The sequence below is a fragment of the Haemorhous mexicanus genome, chromosome 4 (assembly GCF_027477595.1).
Source record: "Haemorhous mexicanus isolate bHaeMex1 chromosome 4, bHaeMex1.pri, whole genome shotgun sequence".
NCBI classification, from domain to species: Eukaryota; Metazoa; Chordata; class Aves; order Passeriformes; family Fringillidae; genus Haemorhous; species Haemorhous mexicanus.
Genome location: NC_082344.1, coordinates 49,479,446 through 49,501,674, shown reverse-complemented (window position 1 = coordinate 49,501,674; position 22,229 = coordinate 49,479,446). Strand labels below are relative to the sequence as shown.

The 22,229-nt window shown below is 41.9% G+C and overlaps 2 protein-coding genes across 5 annotated transcripts in view; one reads left to right on the top strand and one right to left on the bottom strand.

Annotated features, from left to right (window-relative positions):
• PPAT (phosphoribosyl pyrophosphate amidotransferase) overlaps positions 1-10,254 on the bottom strand; it is a 42,758-nt gene extending 32,504 nt beyond the window's left edge. Inside the window, exon 1 of the mRNA XM_059844799.1 lies at positions 9,977-10,254. Coding sequence (XP_059700782.1) covers positions 9,977-10,104 — 128 coding nt within the window. The 5' untranslated portion in view covers positions 10,105-10,254. The remainder of the gene's footprint in view (positions 1-9,976) is intronic.
• Positions 1-20,849, top strand: part of PAICS (phosphoribosylaminoimidazole carboxylase and phosphoribosylaminoimidazolesuccinocarboxamide synthase) — a 40,858-nt gene extending 20,009 nt beyond the window's left edge. For 2 of the 4 annotated variants that reach the window (XM_059844796.1, XM_059844794.1), the window contains 10 exons: positions 975-1,165; positions 10,677-10,722; positions 11,369-11,566; positions 14,415-14,593; positions 15,268-15,447; positions 15,538-15,651; positions 17,437-17,520; positions 17,624-17,804; positions 18,795-18,953; positions 19,611-20,849. In XM_059844796.1, coding sequence (XP_059700779.1) covers positions 975-1,165; positions 10,677-10,722; positions 11,369-11,566; positions 14,415-14,593; positions 15,268-15,447; positions 15,538-15,651; positions 17,437-17,520; positions 17,624-17,804; positions 18,795-18,953; positions 19,611-19,777 — 1,499 coding nt within the window. In that variant the 3' untranslated portion in view covers positions 19,778-20,849. Of the gene's footprint in view, positions 1-974; positions 1,166-10,290; positions 10,400-10,676; positions 10,723-11,240; positions 11,264-11,368; positions 11,567-14,414; positions 14,594-15,267; positions 15,448-15,537; positions 15,652-17,436; positions 17,521-17,623; positions 17,805-18,794; positions 18,954-19,610 lie in introns of those variants that run through there. The other 2 variants (XM_059844797.1, XM_059844798.1) reach the window with 2 other exon arrangements.
• The last annotated feature ends 1,380 nt before the right edge of the window (positions 20,850-22,229 follow it).

Sequence of the window (22,229 nt, the reverse complement as noted above, 5' to 3'; positions counted from 1 at the left end):
GATTATTATATCCAGTATTCAAACAGTTAAAAAGCCATAATCCTAGAACTTAACACCAAGCTCCAAACCAACATTCTCCTCTCACCCACAACAATCAGCAAAAGAAGAGTTCTGATAGAAATGTAGGCCTAAGGAAAATTGCAATTTATTCATTTCAGTCCTCATCCCTGGTATAAATGAGGTAAACATCAGGAAAAACTTACCTAATTTATAAGAATCATATGCAAAGAAAATATAGTATTTAAAAAACAAGGAGTCTCAATTTTGTTGCTTAAGGGAAAGAAGGGACAGGCAGTCATGGATGTGATTTTCTCATATTACACTACTGTGTCTGTAAACATGTCTAATGTTTTGTACACAAGAAAACAGGTTAAGACAGCTGTGTCAAAGACAAGATGGAACAGAGAATCATGGAGAGAGAAAAATGATGAGAAGGATAGAAATATGTGGCATGTGATCTGATATGGGGAAAGTCAGCAGCTTATTTTTCTTCCTGCAAAACTGACAGGCCCTAAATAAAATCAAACTATGAGAAACAAAAAACTTAAGTTTTAAGGAGCTTTCCACTATTTTTAATACTAAAATGATATCTACAGACAGATGAAGAGAAATTATCTAAACATCACATTTTTTTAATTCAACCCATCTAGTTCACCAGCACAAACTGTACTAACTCTGCATTTAATCACCCTGTGTGATTGAGTAGACTTTCATTTATTGCCTATTATGGAAGTACCTCTTGGAGAAGGCTGTAGCTAGGCAAAACTGAAAGTGTGAGATATAAGTGATTTTTTACAGGGGCTGCTGCATTCCTACTCTCCATTATACAATGATCCCTTATACAACACCAGCAATGCCTGCCAAAAGAGCAGATCAGAAGAACAGCTTTAGGAAAATCCAGCATGTGCTATACTTCAGTGTCAGCAGTTCATTGACTTGTGCACTCTAACCACGTACTTTGCTTTTGTCCACAGAGGTGTCACCTGTTCCACTTAAGAAAAGTGCTTCTGAAAACACCATACTCCACTTCCAAAAACTATTAACAGAGAGAGTGCACACAGTAACAGAAGGCAAAAAGTTACTGTTTGAAAGGCTTTGTAAGCAGGAAGAAATGCAAGACCTCAGCAGAACACGGATGTATACTGATCCATCAGCCATACAACAGGTTGGTTTCACTAACTTTCTATGAAATTAACATGCAAATAGATTCTGCCGGGTAGTATGAAATGAAATACTTAAGTGTAGGTTACCCAGATGAGTACATGCTTGCTTCCCTTTAATATAGTCATGTTCAGTCATTTACACTAAAACAAGGTGTGAGTTTCCATCATAATCCTTCACTATGAGCTTTTAGTGGTGATGTCAGTAAGTAAAATAAAAAATATGACCTCTGCCTATATATCTTGGTTCACCTACATGCCAAAATTAACAGCCTTAACCGAAAGAAAATAATACTTCAATTCATCAAAGAAAACATGTACAGTTGAAATTTCATCCCATCATTTCCAATTACCATCTCCATGGTCTTCCTAACAAGTTAGTCCTCTGCAATTAACCAAACAGTTGAAGACATAGGAGAACCTTTTGGTTAGGCCGGGCTGGTGGGGAAAATACAACTCTTAACTCCTTAACCAGCATTTACCCTCCTCCTAGTCTCTCCCCCTGCTTATGTTGGTGTAGGAGAATGCTAAAGGCTTGCAGCAATGTGCAGCACTAAACTGGAGAATTCAGTGAACCAGAAAGAAAGTATATAGAATTGATGCCTACATAGAAGGGGCAGGCATGAATTATGGTCCCTGTTCTGTACTGGGCAAGGGGTCTGTTATGTCCAGTAACCCACAGAAAACATAGAAACAGTGCAGGGAACAATGACATGCTAAGAGACAAATGCCATAACTGTTATTCTGCAAAATCCTACTAGCCACTACTTCATTTTGTGGTTGTGTAAGTACTTTATGGTCTGTGTTACACTTGCAGGGGTTTTCTTTCAGCGTATACCAGCAAAACAACTTTCTGGATCTCAGTCATGTTTGGGCATAGATCTACACAGCCCGGCCAAAGCCAGGTCAGTTCTGGGCACATACAAAGGCACAACTGAAGTCAAACAGTCATGTCCTTATTGCAGCAGCAACAGCCACCAGGTTTATTTACACACAGAGGCCTAAATGCCATCCCAGTCTCTCTTCATAAAATTTTACATAAAAATATTACTGGATATAATACGTTATTTCCTGCTCTATGCTTAATTATTGCCTAGTCAATTTTTTATGAGACATTATGAAGGCAAATACTTTCCACCAAGGTGGATTTAATCTGCCATTTGACTAGCATTTTTAAAACAATTCTGAGAAGTCAGGAAAGAGATCCCTAGAAAATATTAGTTTTTTGATAATGTTAATTTATACAGTGACATGGATACACAGTTTTTTCAGTGTATGCTTATCTACCACTTTTCACATTTTACACTGATTTCTCAGTATAAACCTTCTTTGGTTTGTAATACTGTCACCGAAACTATAATTTCCAACAATACTAGTATCATCATTGGTTTAAAAATCTTTCTTCTCTCTCGCTTTACAATGGGTTGGTTCAAAGGTACATCCTTGAACTTGCATTGTATTACTTGCATTCAGAAGTGCTGTCTTTGGAAGGAGGACAAGGTTTGCCCCTTCTATCACAGCAGTCAGGTATCTATAGAACATGCTGAGTCAGCTGAAGACCTCACCATTTCCACACTACTAAAACCACGTGTTACTCCTTCCACATGTGAAGCAAAAAAAGTGTGACCCAACCCTAATTTGCACCAGTACATTTAAAAGTTTAGTTCAATTAAATTATGATTTAAATTATTTGCAGTAACTGTACTGAAAATAATATGGGTAACTTAAATGTTTTGCTCTACCTTCTCTGTTTCATGCATGCTAGGGTGAACTTGACTTGATAACTCATTCCAACAAGATTCCCCTTTTCTACATGCTACTCTTAGTAATCCAGTTCTTGCTGGATGCCCTATACTAGTTCATCTCACTAACCTCAAACAAGACGAGCCCATCTAGTAAGAAAAGACCCTAAATGTTTTTTCTGTGTGAGTTAAGTAGCTCAGCAAGTTCCCAGATGTTCCAGGAGTAACTGAACAGCTGAAAAGTTTTTGTTGCAGTGTGCCTCTCCTTTTAGAAGAAATACTAGCTTGAGGGAAGCAGTTAGCACTGCAGAGACGACAAACTCCACTTTAAATTCTGCATGATGCACAAAGATACAAATCTTTCCAAATCTTGCTGTCATTCAGTACAATGGCCCAAAGAAACTCTTTATCTCCTTCCAGATAAAAAAATAAAGACTTTTAATTCATTAAAATCAGCAGACTTTTCAAGAATCTGTATCTGCTTTTAAATGCTGATATTCAGGTGAGAACAACACAAATGCACTGAGGCAAACGACTCACTGAATTCTTAGCAGGTCAGAGCAGAGAACTGCAGAGCACACTTGCAGTCTTTACTTGGAAATGGTTCATGTCAACACTAGGTGGTAGACATGAAGCCAGAACTGACAGAAAAAAAGAACACAAGTGTGTTTACTTTCCAAGTAAAGGGTTTTTTCCCTCAGAAAACTTTTCAGAGAGCAGGATTCAACTAACAAAAAAATGTTTGAAGAAGGTGAACTTCCCTTTGTGTGGAATCCCTTTGTGTGGGATTCCTCTTCTATTCTGCTTTGTGACTGCAAAGCATAGCTTGCTTGTTGCAAATGTTTTGTCAGAATGCTGTCTTCTCCCTTGCAGTTCATTTATTGTCGATCAAAGATGGAAAGAGATGTCAGATACAAGATGGGGCATTTGCATCATCTGATATTTGTGCACTACTCCCATTTATACAGATAACAATTAATTTAATTGAGACAGATAAAGTGATATCAAGACAAACTTTCTTCACTGTAGTTGTAGTTACAATTCCACATAACTTTTTGTTTAGAAACAAAATTACCAGGAATGCTGATGTTTAGAATTCTGGTTGTCTAGAGCTATGACCTGTCTCCTGTGGACAGCATCCCCAGAGGTAGTGACAACAGGCTAAATAGAATGTTGCTAGGCCAAAGGATTTCTCAAAACAGTCCCTTCAGAAATAGTTAATCTAACTCGTCCTTCCAGTGTATCTTTATATCCACTTAAGCTTTTGCTGTGGCTCTTCTGTCTCTGATCACAGCTTTACATTTATTACAGTCACACAATATTTAGTCCAGAGACACTAATAGACCAGTGACATGGAACATGGGCCACCATCTGACACGTGCTAAATGGTTATGTGTAGGGAACTACCACAGGACTGCAGTGGTTTTTGAGGAAGGCCTTTCTTAGACATAGATCCTCAACAGAAAGGCCAGACCAAGTCAACATGTTCATGTTGATCCTGGGAATCTTAATATAAATTAGATTATGAAAATATTCCCAAAACCAAGTAATGATGGCAAGAGCATCAATCCTATAAATAACAGAGATTTTTGGTCTTCTCCCTCCTCAAATATCTGCATTACTGCCAGAGAGCCATTAAGATTAGTGTGAGAGCAAATCTGTCTCCTCCCCAGTTTGCAAATGGCAATACTGAGACTTTTCAGTTGTAGCAGATAAATGGAACTACTACCACTCAACTTACAATAAAAAGCTTCATTCTTCTCTAAAACACACACATTCAGTAAGATGAATGGGTCACTTTATACATCTTTTAATAGGACTGCTGGAAAGTCCTCTGCATGACCTTTAACATTATTTGAGAAACTGTTTGGGCCAAAGGCTTTGAGAATGAGCTTCAGGAAGCAGAAATGCTTGCACTGATGGCGGATCAACAAGCACTATCTGCATCATTGGCTTTAAAGACTCTGCCTACAGTCATTCTGTTTCTTACACAGCTAGGTCTCCTTTGTCTTGGCACAAGCATCCACATGGCCAACTGTCTACCCAACTGACAGAACTGATTTAAATTAAAGCTAACCTGATAAAAAGCCCCTCCAAACAACCCTGCCTTTTTTTTTTTTTTTAATGGGAATGGTAATGTGGCAGATAGTGAAGCCAGGAGAGTTTAAATGAACTGAGCTACCCAGTGATAACATAGGTTGCTGCATACAACCCTCCCTCCATGCAGGAGGCTCAAATTTAAGGTATGGGCAGACAAGCCAACCAAGCAATCCTGTGAAAATTACTGGAGAGATGTATATGGATGACTTATGTACAGTCAAAGTACAGAAGAATGAACAGTCTCACCCCAGCCCTCTAGCTAGCCTAGTGTAATGAAAAGTCTGGCCACAATAAACATAACGGCTGCCTCAGAAATGTCCTCTTGTATCTCATGTTTTGCACCATTTCCCTCTTTTTTTTCCCACTCCTTATAACATTATCTGGTAATGTTATAAGCTGGTAACTTAAGCTGGTAACGTAAGCTGGTTACTCCACATTTAGAGATAAATGCTCAGACTGAACTACATTTTGTGACATGTATATTGAAGAGACCTCAACTTGGTTAGAATGAAATCTGGCTTCTCTTCACTTACCTAAAAATGAGTGTGCAGGAACCTGAGCCCTGCAGGATGTAATGTAAAACAACCTAGCAGATGGAAGAGCTCACCACAGCAAAAAGGCCTTTCTTCTCTCTTCTTGCAGGAGCAATGTAATTAAGCCAGGCTGTCACAACCTGCAGCACACAATGGCCTAAAACTTGAACCAAGACAGAACTAAAAGAAGGGTTTTTACATCTACATTCTGTGTCTGAAAGTACTCAGGGATGTTTCACCAGTGCATAGAGCAGGAATCTTATAGTAAAATAGCATCAGACTCAATCACTGGCTAGGCAAACCTTGTACCCTGTATATTCCATAGGAAATTGACAAATAAATATGATTAATTACAAAATTTGGTATTTAGATAGTTAGGACATTTGACACTGCACTTCTTGCACCTGGGAATGTTGAACTCATACAGTGTTCTTGAGATGAAAGGAAAAGATAAATACCTTACATACCAAATTATCAGGATCATTACCTGTAGCATATCTGAGTTCCTCCAAAAATTCCCATCCAAATACTATTGCAATTTTAAGCTTTTTGATTGAAAGATTCACAGTGTAAGTCACAATACCAATGGCTTGCTAAATAGCCTTTAATAAAAACCCTATCTTGTAGCCAAAATGTTGTATATAAAATGTAGATGAACATTTTGATTATGCTATATTGAATGTAGGTATTTGGAAGGATGGCTAATGGGAAGCAACCAGTGACTTTAATAGATTGAATGAGAAGTGTCTTAACTTCCATTGGTGATTATCTGGGTTCTGTTATATGAGTTTTAATAATGGACAGTAACAGGAAAGGTACCAAAAAATGCACTGGCCAAGCCTCCACTGATAACAAGTTCCATACACAGGCCCAGCTGAGACAAGGGATATTCCCTGACTTAATGGGACTTCAACCTTCATAGAAGATGGCTTTTAAAGACTTTTTCTAAAAATGAGTACAAAGCTGGTACACTCAGGTTTCAGTACACAGTACTACTGCCAAAAATATTTTCCAGAGAATTTTGCAAAAAGTTAACAGAAATCACACTTCCTTGAAGATTAACTTTGCCAATTTGTCCTGGTCAAGGACTCAAATGACGTCTAATAGATTTGTAATTCAGAGTAACTCCTCCTCCCTCCCTCCCTCACCGCCCCCAAGAAAATCCTCTCCTTACCAACATCCTCTGATTTGATTTTGGCATGCTGTCATTGGATTTTGCAGTGACTTTGTTCCCTGGCTTACAAAATGCAGAGATGATTTAGACCATCTACTTCTAAGACTTGTTAATGTTGATGCCAGAGTAACATGATTTGCTTGAGCAGAATTAAGTTAATGAGAATTCACTGCTAACATAGCTGTAAAATGTTACCATGGTGTCAAGTTAAATTGATAAAGTGTTTTAAGTGTGTTGAAGGCCTTGATTAGACTGTGAGTAAGAATATACTGGTTTTTGTTTTAATTCACAGTTCACCGTTATAAAGTTAAAGCCAATAAAACGCTCTGTTCTAATTTCTGCTACAAAGGAGTGAGAATTTAAGCCTCAACAACTAGCAGTGGCTTTTTAATTATTAAAGAAAAATGCAACCCCAAACAACTTTTAAAGTTGTTTCTGCTAATGTCACAATAGTGAAACTACAAGTATCTTTTGTCTTTGATTATGAGCCTACTTGTGGGCTCTTGAACTTTTCTTACATATATACATCAATTTTTAATGCAGAACAGTTTCAGTGAGTGAAGCAATAAGCACTGCTCGTACACACCAATGAACACATGCTTAAATATTTTGGTTGCTTGATGCAGCATACAGAGTTTCAAACATCAACAGTGAAGAAAATCAATGCCACAATAATAAAAATGATCAACTCATTCGTGGCCATTTATCAGAAAGAGCCAAGTCCTTCACCATGCTGCAACCAGCTGTATCAGAACACAAAGCACAAAGAATTTTTGCTGCATGTTTTTGTGACATCTAACAAATACTCTGGATTTTTAAACATACAGGTGAGATTTCCAAGATTAGAAACTATAACATGTTCTCCTCTGTGGCCCAGGTATCTCAGAAATGCAGCTTGATACAATGCCATACTTTAATATTCTGAATTATAAAATCTAAGACAAATTAAGGGCCAAATTCTGTAATTTGATTTATTGCACAGGACTAATTTGAATATAGAAGAACATGCTTATATCAAAGGGCAGTAATCATTACATAAATATCCTTACTAATTTGAAGGTGATGTCTAAGGACTGTATTTTCTAGTGGCCAGTCAAATTTCTGTTAACAACGCAGGCCTGACTTGGATAGCCCATTAATATTTACTATAATCTTCTTTCATATTTATTTCTTTTTAAAGGCCTATGGTTAAGAGACACGTCTTCATTTTTTACTTTAAAACCATGGGCCTAATGCAGTTTACTGATTCAGTTAATGCTAAGCTTTAACTCTGGTTTTCAAGAGACAATCCAAAAAGTAAAAAGAAAAATAGCTGTTATCTTATTACTTCCTCATCGGGATGCCAGCTCTTCTACCCATCGTAATAGGAAAAATGCGAAGAGAGAAACATTAGCAAAGAAAATAGGAACATTAATAACTCAGCTATTGAACAGAACTTTATTGAGCACTTGCAAAGGTATACTTAAAGGAACAGACTGTTTCACTTTTATAGGTGCAATGTTTATGCCTTTAGGAAAGCATCCCTTAAAATTTTTGACCATTACTGAGTTAGATGAGAATGAAAGGTAGTGCATATATGCCTCTAGGTGTGTAGCTTCCTGTAGAATTTGTGAATGAATGATGAACCATGGTATAAACATTGGTGTGTACAGTTGTGTCCTCCACAGGGGATATCTGATATTAAAAAGGTCAAGCAAATTAAATATATTTGTCAAGCGCCCATCAAAGGAAAAAGAAAAAACAAACAAAGCATATTGAAAAGTTGAAATAAGGTTGCAATGAAAATTGACACATTAAGATGCAAAATAATGAAAATACATCAATCCCACCTAAAATACTCCAGGTCTACCACTGTAACTGTAAGCACAAAAAACGTAAGATTATTTCCAACCTCTTCAGAGAAAATCAATGCAAGCTAAGATGAGACTATTGTTTCATTTTACATGAAAACCATGGCTTTGTTCCTGGGACTTTGGCTGTATCACTCCCAATAAAAACATTTTGGTGGACACTGGCAAAATATATATACCTGCAGTTCAAAGAGAATTATCAGCATACGAGAGTCAGTAGGAATGCAGCATTTTACTAGGAAAAGTATATGAAACTCTACTGTAATAAACAGAAAATCTCAAAGTAAACTATTTCCTATTGTTGGTCCAAAATCAATTTCAGAGCAACATTTGCATGTCTGTGACTTCAGAAATACAAAGAATGTATTTTGTCTATTCAGTGCATGTGTACTTACCCATGCCCAGGTTACCTAGGTAGCCCACCTACCTAGACTGTCAGGAGTGTGTTTACATAGCACACTTTTTCCAGCTGTGAAATCAAGCACAGCAGACAGGCTCAGCATGTACTACTGAACGATCTTGTGCTTGTCTAGCTGTGCATGTGCTCTCACAAGGACGATAAACCTTTCTGGCACCACTAAAAAAATGATTGGTAAATGTCAGTCCATAACATTATTATTTTGAATACCAACTAAATGGAAGCAGAACCCAAACTTTATTCTGTAGCTCTGCATCCACATGGATGACAGCGAATCAGGTCTGTTGTACATTGCCGTAGACACATCAGGTAGAAGTTTTATTGTATTACGATGATGAATCTAAACCACTACCGCTAGTAGGAGCCTAAAAACACTTATGAACTGCTCAGTTTCGGTAGCCTCGGATTGTGTGACTTACACTTTAAGGTGAGCATCTCGAGAATGACGGCCGGGCCTCGCCGCGACTCCGGCAGGAGGTCACCGCTCGGCGCGGTTGGGACGGGGCGGCGGGTGCATTCCGCCGTGCGGGGCGTAGCCCACCGCCGCCCCGCTCATCCCCGCCGCCGGGTGCTCATTCCCGCCACCCGGAGTTCATCCCCGCCGCCCGGGATGCGGCCAAGCCGCGGGTTCCGCGCAGGGAAGTGCGAACGCCCGGGCCGGTGGCGCGGGCCCGGTAGCGAGAGCGGGTGCGACGCAGGCGAGATGCGGCCGAGGTCCAAAGGCGTTCGACAGCTCTCCTTCGGCGGGACCGGCTCGGGAGGCAGGAGGCGGAGGGGTGTTCCTTGCCCTTCGCCTCCGGGATGCTGCCGGGGCTGCCCGCTGGGGCGGAGCGGAAGGGACCGCTCGGAGCGCTCCCCTTCTCTCCCAGAGCGCTCCCGCCGCCGGAGACCCGAGGCCCTCCAGGCTGCACGTGCCGCCGCACGGCCCCGAGCAGCCGCCGCGGCCCGGTCCGACACCGAGCCGAGTCCGGGCACATCTCGCCCCCGCGCCCCTCTTACCTGTGCTGCAGCCCCACCAGCCCCAGCGTGATTACATGGGGCACGTCCAGCTCCGTGGGCCACGCGCCGGAGGCGATGCAGCCGAACACGCCGCACTCCTCCCGGATGCCCAGCTCCTCCAGCTCCATGGCGCGGGCAGCACGTGGTGGCGCGGCGGCCCCGCTCCAGCTCCCTCTCCCGCTCCCGGTCCCGCTCCAGCGGCTTCCACGCGCTGCTGCCGGCGGCGCGCTCAGCCCACTACGCCGCTCCGCCCGGGGATCCCGGTGGCCCGCCGGGCGCCTCCCGCCCACATTTACATACGGGGGAGGGCGACACCGCACCTCCGGCCCGCTCCACCGCCTCGCCCGGCCCCGCCTCCCCTAGATTCCACTCTGCCCGCCACCCCGCGGGGCGCCCCAGGCCGAGAGGATGTTTGCCCGCGGGGTGAGGATGCGGAGGCCGGGGCCCGGGCGCGGCGTGGCGCCGGCATTGGCCGGGCAGAGGGCCGGGGCTGTGTTTGCACGGGATGGGGGTGGGGGGGGTGATGCTGCCGTCCGGGGTTCGCTCGGGGGGCTCGGCGGGGCCGCCCCGCGGCGTAGGACGGCGATTGGCGGGCGGCGTCGCGGCCCGCTGCCCGGGCTGCCCGCCCCTTCCGCCGGCCCCTTCTTACCCCGGCTGCCGAGCCCTGCGGCGTGCGCTCAGGCTCTCTCCTCTGCCCTAGGTGCCCGCGCCTGCTCCCGCCGCAGCCATGGCCCCCGCAGCATCAGGTAACCGGGCGGCCGTCGGGGGTGGGTCGGTCGGTTGGTTGGAGGTTCCTCTCTCGGGGGGCCGTGCCTGCTCAGCGGCTTGGGGTGTAAGTTCTTGAGAACCAACTTTTTCCCGGAGTGATTTTAAATTTTTGGGGTGTTTTTATTTTTTCGTGGGTAGTCGCTCCTACGCGAGGGTGGGCACGGCTGCAGGAGAGGTGGCGGGGGCGGCTCCAGGTGCAGGATGCTGGGGGCGGCAGGCGCCCCGCGCCGCTCGTGTGGCGGAGCTCCGGGATTGCCCCGAAGTTTGAAGGAAAAAAAAAAGCAGCGGGGCTCTTGGCCGCCGCGCTCAGGCGGCACCTCCCGGCTGCCCGCGGCGGTGGGGGCGGCCGGGCCGCGGCTGGCGCGGCCCCTGTGGCGCCGGACGGGAGCCTTGAGAGGAGCTTTCGGCCTCTCTGCTGGGGAAAACGTGGCCAGATCGCCCCGTGGGTCGCGGCTCAGGGAGTTCCTCGTGGTCGGGGACTGCAGCGCGGGGTCCTGCTGGATCCCCATGGACTCGAAGGTGGTGGCTCTGCGTGCGGAAGTAAACAAATCTTGCGATGCAAAAATGACTTTTTTTCTTCTTTTTTTGTGTTTTGTGTTTTGTTTTGGTGTTTTGTTCCTCTAGACCTGAAGCTTGGCAAAAAAGTTAATGAAGGTAAAACGAAAGAAGTGTACGAGCTGCCAGATATCCCGGGATGTGTTCTTATGCAGTCAAAAGACCAAATAACGGCGGGAAATGCAGCCAGGAAAGACCGAATGGAAGGGAAGGCTGCCATTTCCAACACAACGACAAGCTGTGTGTTTCAGCTGCTTCAGGAAGCTGGTCAGTGTTTTAAAGGCAGAGTGTGTATGCTTGTATGTTTACAGACGTTATTACGAAACAGTATTGTTTTATAAAAGAGTTTAACTTGCCTTGAGGCTTTCGTGGTTTTTTTAGTCTCTTTTTTTATTAGCTTTTAATTGTGCTTTTCTCTCTGGTACTTTAGAGCTGGGTGAGTGACTTGTTCATTTGGAACCCGAGAGTATCTGCAGTAATCTAGTGTTGCAGATAACTGCAATAGTTTCTCCTGCTTGTTTGGACATACCTCTAATCCCGTCCTCTCTGCTTTTGTCAATTCTTCCATACCCTACACCTCCTACACCTCCTTACCTGTAACTCTGGGCTGGATGCATCTGCCTTGCTTTACTATGTATGCACGCATAGAACACTTCTAGCTAATGTTACTACCACACTATGTCTAAGCATTGTGAAATCTGTGTATGTAAACTGAAACATAAAATTAGAGTGTCTTTTCCCCCCCTCAGTTGTGTGTTATAGCAGCATAAACTTCAGGTAAGCTTTGCACATAACACTTGCGAGGACCACATTGCAAAATACATTTATCAGTCTGTATTGAATGCATCAGGAGCTTAATCTTTACCTTAAAAGATTCGAAGTATTTCTGATGCTATCAGTGAGTTTTATAGAGTACATAACTTAAGTCACGCAAGTAAGTTTAGCACCACACTTCCAAAAATGGAGCCAGTAACTTTGCTTTGAGAAAGCATTTTAAAGTCTTTGAGTAGTCGGCAAGTTGCAAAGAGGAATTTGTGCTGGTGCTGAGTCTGCTAACAGTATTAGAATACAGGCACTACTAAGCTTAGCTAAGATTACTTATAACTGTATGCTCCATGTGCTTTGAAACGTTCACACAAAGAATGCTTCAGGCACCAGCTGAGTTACTCTAGAATTTGTAGTATCTGTTACAAGGTGTGGTGATAGCTAACTGTGAAGTCCTAGCATGGTTCATATGGGGAAGAGAAAGATGGTTTCTTTAGAGTTATAACTTTGTCTCAGCCCGTATTTTAAGAACTACTTACACAGAAATACATACCATGTAATTCGGTGTAATCCTGAGTCTGGGCTTTCTCGGGAAACCTGCTGTGAATACACTACTAAGAAGCCTCCTAAGTATTTGATTATTTTTGCAGTTGATTAAAACTTCTAATTTTCATTTCGGAGCAATTAGTGAGATGTTTCGCCTAATTCTTGAATGGTGATAGTTAAGATAACATTCAAAATACTTCATAACTGACAGATGTGCACTTTTAACATGAAGAAACCATTCTGTTGACCTCTCAAAAACCCATGAGTGGCTAGTATTCATAACTTCCACAGGTGCCATTCAAAAACATGCAGAGTAAACTGCAGCTGCATTTTAAAACAACAGAAGAACTGGGTTTGAGGGTTCTTCTCCAGTTTCCTTCTTTCAGTGGTGTAAATGCACCACAGATAGTGGGAATGCCTTGTTGTAGAGGGTGTTTGTTTGTTTGCCTTGCGCAACTCTTCTTTACCTGCTCTTTCTGAGGTGATGATTTACGAAGTTCTGTTAAAGTTTCTCTCCCTTTTAGAATAGAGCTAATGTCAGCCTAGCAAAAGCACACATCTGCACTGATGAAAAATGCTGTTGTGAACCAGACAGGGGCCTTAACATGCATTTGATTATTTAAATCATTCTGCTGTTGAAGGAAATGCGCCAAACTTTGAAGAGTCAGTGTTCATATTTTTAAGACTTTTTGTTTCTTCCTTAATGGTTCTGGAAGTGGAATGGAGTAGAATTGCTTGGCTTGACTGAGTGCAGCTCCTTTGCCTTCTGTTTCTGGCAGATGCTGACTGGGCTTGGCAGTTGTCTTGCTGTGGTCAGGTATGCGACACAGAGTCCCCAGGCAGGTGCAGAGCAGAGCTGCTTTACTGCAAAAACCAGGCCTTTTTAAGCAGTTAGCCTGTTACCAGCTATGTAGTTTCAAATCGTAACAAACACAATTCAACCAGCTACCATAGCCCACAATGTGAACACATGATGGTTATATAATTTGTTTTTCTACCTCTGGGTCACATTCCCATAGCCCTTTTTCAAAGCCAAAGTAACAGGCCTGAGCCATGATTTTATAAGGCCTTCCTTTTGTAAGGTTTTACCTATCTGCAACAGTCAGGGAGAAAGGTGGAACTTTCCTCAAGAGTGAAATTTTAAAAGAGCTGTTTTGCACTTAGAGTGCTGATCTGCACCTTGGCTGCCCCTGTTTAATATGGGGTCTGTCATTTTACAGTTATGTAAGAAGGTTGACTTGTTGCAGCAGGTTTGCACATGCTTCTGAATCTGTCTTTTGCCTAATAAATCAAATCACCAACATCTAGAGTCCTAAATAACTTATTTTGTGATGAAAGGGAGGACAAAGCCATTCTCTCTGCCCCACCTGCTTTTATTAAGCAAAGTAGTAAAGACTACTGTGCTCTGTTACTCCTTTGAAATGCTCCATCCAATTACTGTTCAATCTATAATGAATCTTTCACCAGAGGACATGGTTGGGTACTTGGTTGCTGCCATATTTTTTTTTTTAAACAAAAACACTGTGAAGGATAGATTTAATTTTTAAGGCTCTGTGAACAAAATTATTTTCAATAATAGGATTTCTGAGTTACGAATGTTGTATGATAAAATTGGCAAAACTAATGACTTGTGGAAGATACTTATTTTGCAAGGCTGGAGTGGGCTTAAAATACCCTGAAGCGATTCAGTGTGTCCTTTAAATCCAGGGAAGTCCAAGTACTTAAAATTAAAAATGTTGGTGACTACTGTTTTAGCTGTGGAGTGTGCTTACTAATGGAACTAAGCTGCCATCTTTTTATTTAGGCATCAAAACAGCTTTTGTCAGGAAACAGAGTGACACAGCATTCATAGCAGCTCACTGTGAAATGATCCCAATTGAGTGGGTGTGCAGAAGAATTGCTACTGGCTCCTTCCTCAAGAGAAACCCTGGTGTCAAAGAAGGATATAAGTTTTACCCACCCAAAATTGAGATGTTTTTCAAGGTAAGTTTCCTTTCCTGTGATGTTAATCAAATTTAAGCAGAGCTAAAATTCTGTATTACCTCCTTTAAAATGCTGACAGATAAAGCAAGTAGTGCTAGTGGCTGACCAATCCTCTTACACTCAGTAGTTTTGCCATTCTAATGTTTGCTTGCATTCTTATCCAAAAGCTGTTTTGTCCCAAGTCCATACAGTAGTGGCTTACAGTACAATCAAAGAATAACAAACGAAGCTGTACTGAAAATTAGAAAAATGTAGGTATAAGGGCTTTTTAGGCATAAGCTTAATACATCAGCTGAAACAGATGTGTTGATATATTTGAAGAAATTAAAATAAACAGTGGTTGCATGGTGAGGGTAAGTAGCTAGCTAGTCATTTAGGATTCTGAACTCCTTTAGGAATGTGTGCTTAAAGATGTATCTGGTGAACTGTAATCTAAAGTGGTTGTGGTGTACCCTGTTACTCTTAAAGATGGTCAGGTGTTACAGCAAGTGTTTTCAATGTTACTGTCATTTTTTTTAGTGCTAAGCATAAAATACTAGTTTGAAGCCTGTACTTGTTACTTAAAAAAACCAAAAAAACAAACCAACACAGAAAACCTTGTATCTTCTAATGGCTATTTTCCTCTCATAGCAAGCTTAAATTGCATCATGTATTTATTCTGGTTTTCTTAACAGGATGATGCTAATAATGATCCACAGTGGTCTGAAGAGCAAATAATCGAGGCAAAATTCTGTTTTGCTGGACTTACTATTGGCCAGACTGAAGTGGATATTATGTCTCGTTCCACTCAAGCCATTTTTGAGATCCTGGAAAAAGCATGGCAGCCCCAAAACTGCACTCTTGTAGACCTGAAGGTATAAGAATCTAATTTCTCATGATCTTGGTTTCAGCAGGAAAAAAATCACTGTATAATTACTAAAATAGGATTCTTACTGTCTTTTTAGATTGAATTTGGTGTTAATGTGCTGACAAAAGAAATTGTTCTTGCTGACGTTATTGACAATGATTCATGGAGACTGTGGCCAGCAGGAGACAGAAGCCAGCAAAAGGACAAACAGGTGGTGTTTTAATCTTTACCTTCTAAGTGAGCAGGGGAGAAGAATGAAGAAAGTAAAGCCTGCAGTTTACCATCTGCTTCCAGAGTGGCATTTTCTAGGTGGTCTTACCTTGTTAGAGTAGTTTATATGGTCTCTTGTGTCCAAGCCTGTTCTCATTAAATAGTTTATCTGGTTTATGGTAGGAAAAAAACCCTCCATCTTCAGCTGGAAGATCCAACAGCACTATTGACTGGAGCTGTCATAGTTAAGTGTGGGATTTCCAGGAATAAGGATTTCTGACTTGTGCAGATAATAAAATAGTTGATAATAGATTGGTGGGAAGAATAGAAGCTTTGGTTCCCAGGTCTGCCTCCAAGTTTCTCAGTTTATTCAGAGATGATTTATTATTATCCTCTACTAGTAGAGATCTGGTGATACTTAAGAGGGAACTGCAATGAGGATGCTTTTCTTTGTTATTTATTTTGGTTAACTGTGAACTCCATTATGTTGTCTCCAAAAGTGTTGCTTATAGCCTGTGCCCACATGAGGCCTGAAAACAAGTGTGAAACAGAACTTGTCCTGTATTTAAACTTACAGCATTTGTACATCTCAAATATCTCTGAATTACCAGATGACTTGTTATGAAGGAGCTGGTTTGGGAATGCTGCTGCCAGGAGTTTGTCATGGTTGTTGAGACTGGTGACAGAGAGCTTGTGAGACAAAGTGTTGTAGGCCACGGGGAAGATTTCAAAGTGTACCTGGGAGGAAGAGTATTAATTTTAAATTGGGAAGAAAAACTGCTCTGTTGTTGACTTGACCTGAATTATGTAGTAGCATGCTTGAGTGAATTGTTCTGACAGTCCCCTAAAATAAGGTACATGATAATATCATCTAGAACCTAGGTTGATGCAGTGCTACTGCAGGCAATCATGTCATTACAAATCCAATTTTAAAGAAGTTGTATGTTTTTCCTTAGATTTTCCCTGTGGAAAGCTTCCAAAATCTTAATATCCCTGTGGCAGAAAGTCTTTTGTGTTGTAAATGGGCATAAATTGCAATGTAGAAGGCTGTTTATGCCTGGAATTGCTAGAAACTGTGCAAATATTTCATTTGAGGTATAATAATAATTCTTACCAATTATGGTAGCAAAATTAGTCTTCTGTGTACCCAAACCACATTAACTTTGTCTGCTGGTTTTGGCTGGAGTAGGGTTATTTTTCCTGACAGTGGCTAATATGAGGCTGTGTTTTGGATTTGTGCTGAACAGGAGGTTGATAATAAAAAGATGTTTTTGTTATTGCTGAGCAGAGCTTACACAGACCCCAAGGCCTTTTCTGCTTTGGTACTGCCACACTGGCGAGGAAGTTGGGGGTGCATGGGAGGCTGGGAGGAGACACAGCTGGGACAGGTGACCCCAACTCACCAAAGGGGTATTGCAGACCTTGTGAAACCATGTCAGTATAGAAAGTGTGGGGGAAGGAGGAAGTGGTTATGGGAGACGTTTGAAGTTGGTGGTGTTTGTCTTTCCAAGTCACAGTTCTGTGATGGGCCCTGCTCTCCTGGAGATGGCTGAACACCTGCCTGCCCATGGGAAGCAGGGAATGAATTCCTCCTTTTGTTTCGTGTGTGCAGCTTTTGCTTTGCTTGTTAAAATGTCTTTATTGCAACCCATGAGTTTTCTCAATTCTACCTTTCAGATTCTCTCCCTGATCTCTGGTGGGGGAGTGAGTGAGAGGCTGTGTGGGGCTTGGCTGCTGGCTGGGGTTAAACCACAACACTTCAATGCTTTTATTTTCCTTTTTCCAGTCCTATCGGGACCTGAAAGAAGTGACTCCTGAAGCACTGCAAATGGTTAAGAGAAACTTTGAATGGGTATCAGAAAGAGTGGAGGTACCTGTTTTTATGAACAACACATCTAGACTTTGATAACTGTGTGCCTTCAATCCTGTTGACTGCTTTTATTTCTCCCCTCCCTCTCCACTCTTTTCTCTAGTTGCTTCTAAAAACAAAGAGCCAAGGTAGAGTTGTGGTGTTAATGGGATCTTCTTCTGACCTCAGTCACTGTGAAAAAATAAAAAAGGCATGTGCAACCTTTGGAATTCCTTGTGAATTAAGAGTGACTTCTGCCCACAAAGGGCCAGATGAAACCCTGAGGATCAAAGCAGAATATGAAGGTAAATGCCAAGAAATACTGATTTGGATTGACACAGCATCATGTTTCAGAATGACTTGGCAACTTAAAAGATTGATGTGGTGTTTTTCTATTTTTTTGTTAAACAGAACACCAAGCTGTGTTACAATTGTTTCATACTTGCTAGTAGCATGACTGTTTTAAGTAATTTTGTAGTAATGTATTGTCCTACTGTGCTGCCACACCTTCCATTACGCAAATCTAACCCCTGCTTTTATCTCAGTATCAGAACTGCTTTGCCCAAGCCCTGATCGTGTTAAGAGATTTATTTAGTACCTTGCTGGTGATGCCAGTGTTTCTGAAACAAGGCAGGACAATATTTTCTCAAGCTGACTGAATATTCTCATGTGTTATATTAGGCAGATGTTGCTCCCACCATGTTTTTTCTGTTTGATGGAAACATTCTTGCTTATTACTTTAGATGCCATGAGAAAATACCATGAGAAAAAGATGCTTGCTTTAAATTACTCTCTTGGCCAAGAAGATCAAGACATCTCTTCAAAAGTGTTTCTGGCCTAGCAGAGGAGATACAGGAATTATTTATTTCTGTGGGAGTATACACATTGTATGCATACCATTCTGCTTGGTGAAACTATAAATGTGGTAACCATAGTTAAAACACTTACTTTGAGGTGAACTGTTTCAGATTTAAGGAGAGGAACACTTAGAGATGCCAGAGGTTTAATGGCTGTGTCCTCTATAAAGCTAAGCAGCACCTCTTCCTCTTATAGAGACTTCCCCTCAGAGGCAGAGTAAGAAATGCTTATTTCAGCTGTGTGTGAGATTAAGATGAGATTAAGATTTCTTAGAAGATATTTCTGTAAAGGAGGAAGTTGGACACAAAATATTAGTGCTTTGTTATGGAATTGAAAAGATGACTGCAAACATAGCTGTGAACTCGGACAAAGCTCATGAAAACAAGTGGTAGAGAACAAGGTGGATTGCTTATCTCTGAATGTCTTCCTCCCCACAGGAGATGGAATCCCAACAGTGTTTGTTGCAGTAGCTGGCAGAAGCAATGGTTTGGGGCCAGTAATGTCTGGTAACACTGCTTACCCAGTTGTCAACTGCCCTCCACTCTCAGCTGACTGGGGTACTCAGGATGTGTGGTCCTCTCTCAGACTACCCAGTGGTAAGATGATCTTCTTATGCTCTTGTTCTGATCTAGCTCTATTTTTTGTTGTTGTTCTACTGTACACAGAAGGGGCAAAGCATTGGAAAAGCAGCTGCATCAATACCAAGCAAAGTCTGTGGAAATATGTCACATGTAGGCTTTGACTTCTTAATGGCAAAAAGCCCAACAGACACAGCAAAGATTACATAGGAATAATCTTTATAAAAAGTAAATCTTGGCTTATCCTTGCTAAACATTTTATTTTGGAATTGAAAGTAATATTAATGGGAATTTAAGTAATTGAATTTTTATGCATTTTCCTTATGCTCAAAGATCAAATAGTATCTTTCTCAACAATCAGTGTAGGTGAACCTCAATGCTTAACTACTAATTCAGTGCATTTTTACCTGTATTATTTTTAATTTTGTTAGTAACTTGAGTGGAGGTCCATAAATCTGTTACCTCTGTATAAGAGTCATTTGCATGATGGCTTTTGGTGTGAAGTGCCACAAAGCAGTCATATTAAAAGTAATGGAACATGTGACACTTCACTGGCTTTAAAACTGGATCATGTGGCTCCTGGAGGCTGAAACAAGCCTTGTCTTAAATTGTTCAAGAAAATGTTTTGTTTGACTATAAACTATTCTTTAGTAAGTGGCATTCTCTTCTCTGCAGGTCTTAGCTGTCCTACTACTCTGTCACCTGAAGGAGCTGCCCAGTTTGCTGCCCAGATATTTGGGTTAAACAACCATTTAGTGTGGGCCAAACTGCGATCAAACATGCTGAACACCTGGATCTCCCTGAAGCAGGCTGACAAAAAACTTAGAGAGTGCTCCTTGTAAGTCACACTGACAAGTAACTATTATTAGTTCCACAATGATAATGGCGTGTGCATATTCATTCATATTAGGATTTACCCCTGGATGAGCTCAGAGGTCCTGCATCATTTCTTGCAGAAGAAAGCATTGTTAGAGCAGAATAGGAAGTTTGCTGTGTCGTCATCCTTCCCTCGTGTATTTTTTAATATAACAACTAAGTAGAGATGGGGAAGTAGTATTTTAGGTACTCCTAGGTACTCTTTCTGTTGCTCCAGAATGGTGCTGTTCTGCTTTTTAGTCTATACTGTTAACTACAGACTATGTCAAGAGAATGATTTGGTGCAATTTAAAGAGAATTCAATTAGTCTTCTGCATTTCTGTAACAGTAACATTCTTCTATAGTATTAATGTATGTCTTGAACCCAATTAACTGAACTGGACTGCTGACAAAAGCCAGTGTTGATACTGTTCTGCTTGCAATGATGGTATGCTTTCATTAGCAATAAAATGGCAACATATGCTGTATTAATAGGAAAAAAGTGTGGAAAAATGTCTTAAGAGCCTGAAATAAATACATGCCTTATTTTAAAAATGTATATACATACATGTATCTTTTTTAAAAATATGTATGTGTATATTTACCCCATTGATATCTTTGGAATGATGTGATGAAGTTGACACCAATTTGCTTGTTCATAACAAGCCAGAAATACGAATGGCTTGAGTGACCTGTAACTTGGCTTGTTGCCTGTTTGCTCTAACTCTTGCCTAGTCCAGGCTTTGTCCTTTTAAATACTAGGCAGATCTACCTTCAGTGGTTCTGTAGGGGCTATGTGATGATGTTGGACTGTCTTCATACACTTCAATAACTATAGCTATTCTGTGTCTGTATTTCCTCACACTGTTTCTCTGGAAATATTACTGAACAGGGGAACAAATACTAAAACAACAAACTTCTGGGGGGAAATCTAAGCATGACTTTCTTGTCTTTGCACACACCAGTCTTCTGAGTAGGTAAGATTCTAACAAATATGCAATTACTCAAAGTATGTAACACCTATGCTTTTACAATTATAAATAAACTATTGAATGCAAATCTGCTTCATGGAGATTTATTGAATAAGTACACTCAAAAGTAGCTATCAGCTGTGGTATGTAGCTTCAGGACTTCAAATTAGGTAATAATCTTGTAAGAAGCTTATGCAGTAAAACCTGCATGGAGCGCTATTAGGTGTCAGCCTTCTGAAAGATGCTCTGCTACTTGATTGTCTCAGGAGTGTTGCTTTGTTGGTGAAGTACTCCTCTGTGATGGTGTGGGTCAGGCTTGCCCTATAGAGAGTAACTGGATTAAGTGTTGCTGCTGGCCTTCTTCACAGGCACTGACCTCATTTTGTGTGTATCTGTGTGGAAAAGCTCTAAGCAGTGTTCCCTTGAATGCAAGGGTTTAAAATTGGTCAAAGCTTATCCTAAAGTAAAAGAACTATAACTCTTTCCTTAAGCATTAGGGCAGTTGCTTTTCTAATGAATCTTTAAAGGAAGTGTCAATAATAGTGAGGATTAGTGAAGAACAAAGAGGCTGAAATTCCTCTGTGGCATGATCTAGATGAGGGCATTTAGTCTATTATTAGCAAATTTGCAAATAACATCAACTTAGGCTGGCATGTTGATCTGCTGGAGGGTAGGAGGGCTCTGCAGAGGGGCCTGGATTGATGGGCTGGGGTCAGTGGTGAGATTCAACAGGACCAAGTGCTGGCTCCTGTACTTTGGCCATACTAACCCCAGGCAGCACTACAGGCTGGGGTAGAGTGGCTAGAAAGCTGTCAGAAAGGGACCTGGGGGTGCTGGTCAACAGCAGCTGAACATGAGCCAGATGTGCCCAGGTGGCCAAGAAGGCCAATGGTATCCTGGCCTGAATCAGCACAGTAAGACTGGGGAGGTGATGATCCTCCTGCACTGGTGCAGCTGCAGCTTGAATGCTGTGTCCAGTTCTGGGCCCTCACTTTAAAAAGGACATGGAGATACTGGCCCATGTCCAGAGAGGGGCACCAAGGCTCATGAAGGGTCCAGCAAACATGTCCTGTGAGGAACAGCTGAGGGAGCTGGGTTTGTTTATCCTGGAGAGGGCTCAGGAGGGGCCTCACTGCCCTCCACAGCTCCCTGAAAGGCGGCTCTGGTGGGGAGGGGTTCGGTCTCTCCTGCTGTGCCTGCAGTGAGAGGACAAGAGGAGATGGCCTAAAGCTCACACCAGGGAGATTCAGGTTAGATATTAGAATTTCTTTTCACTCTTAGTGTTGTCAGGCATTGGGATAGGTTGCCTGGGGTGGTGGAATCACCAGCCCTGGACATGGTCAAAGGTGTCTGGATCTGGTAGTGGGTGATAAGGTCTAATGGCTTAGGGGTTGCAGTGGTAGTGCTGGGTAGATGGTTGGACTGGCTGGATGATCTTAAGGGTCTCTTCCAATCTAGATGATTCTAT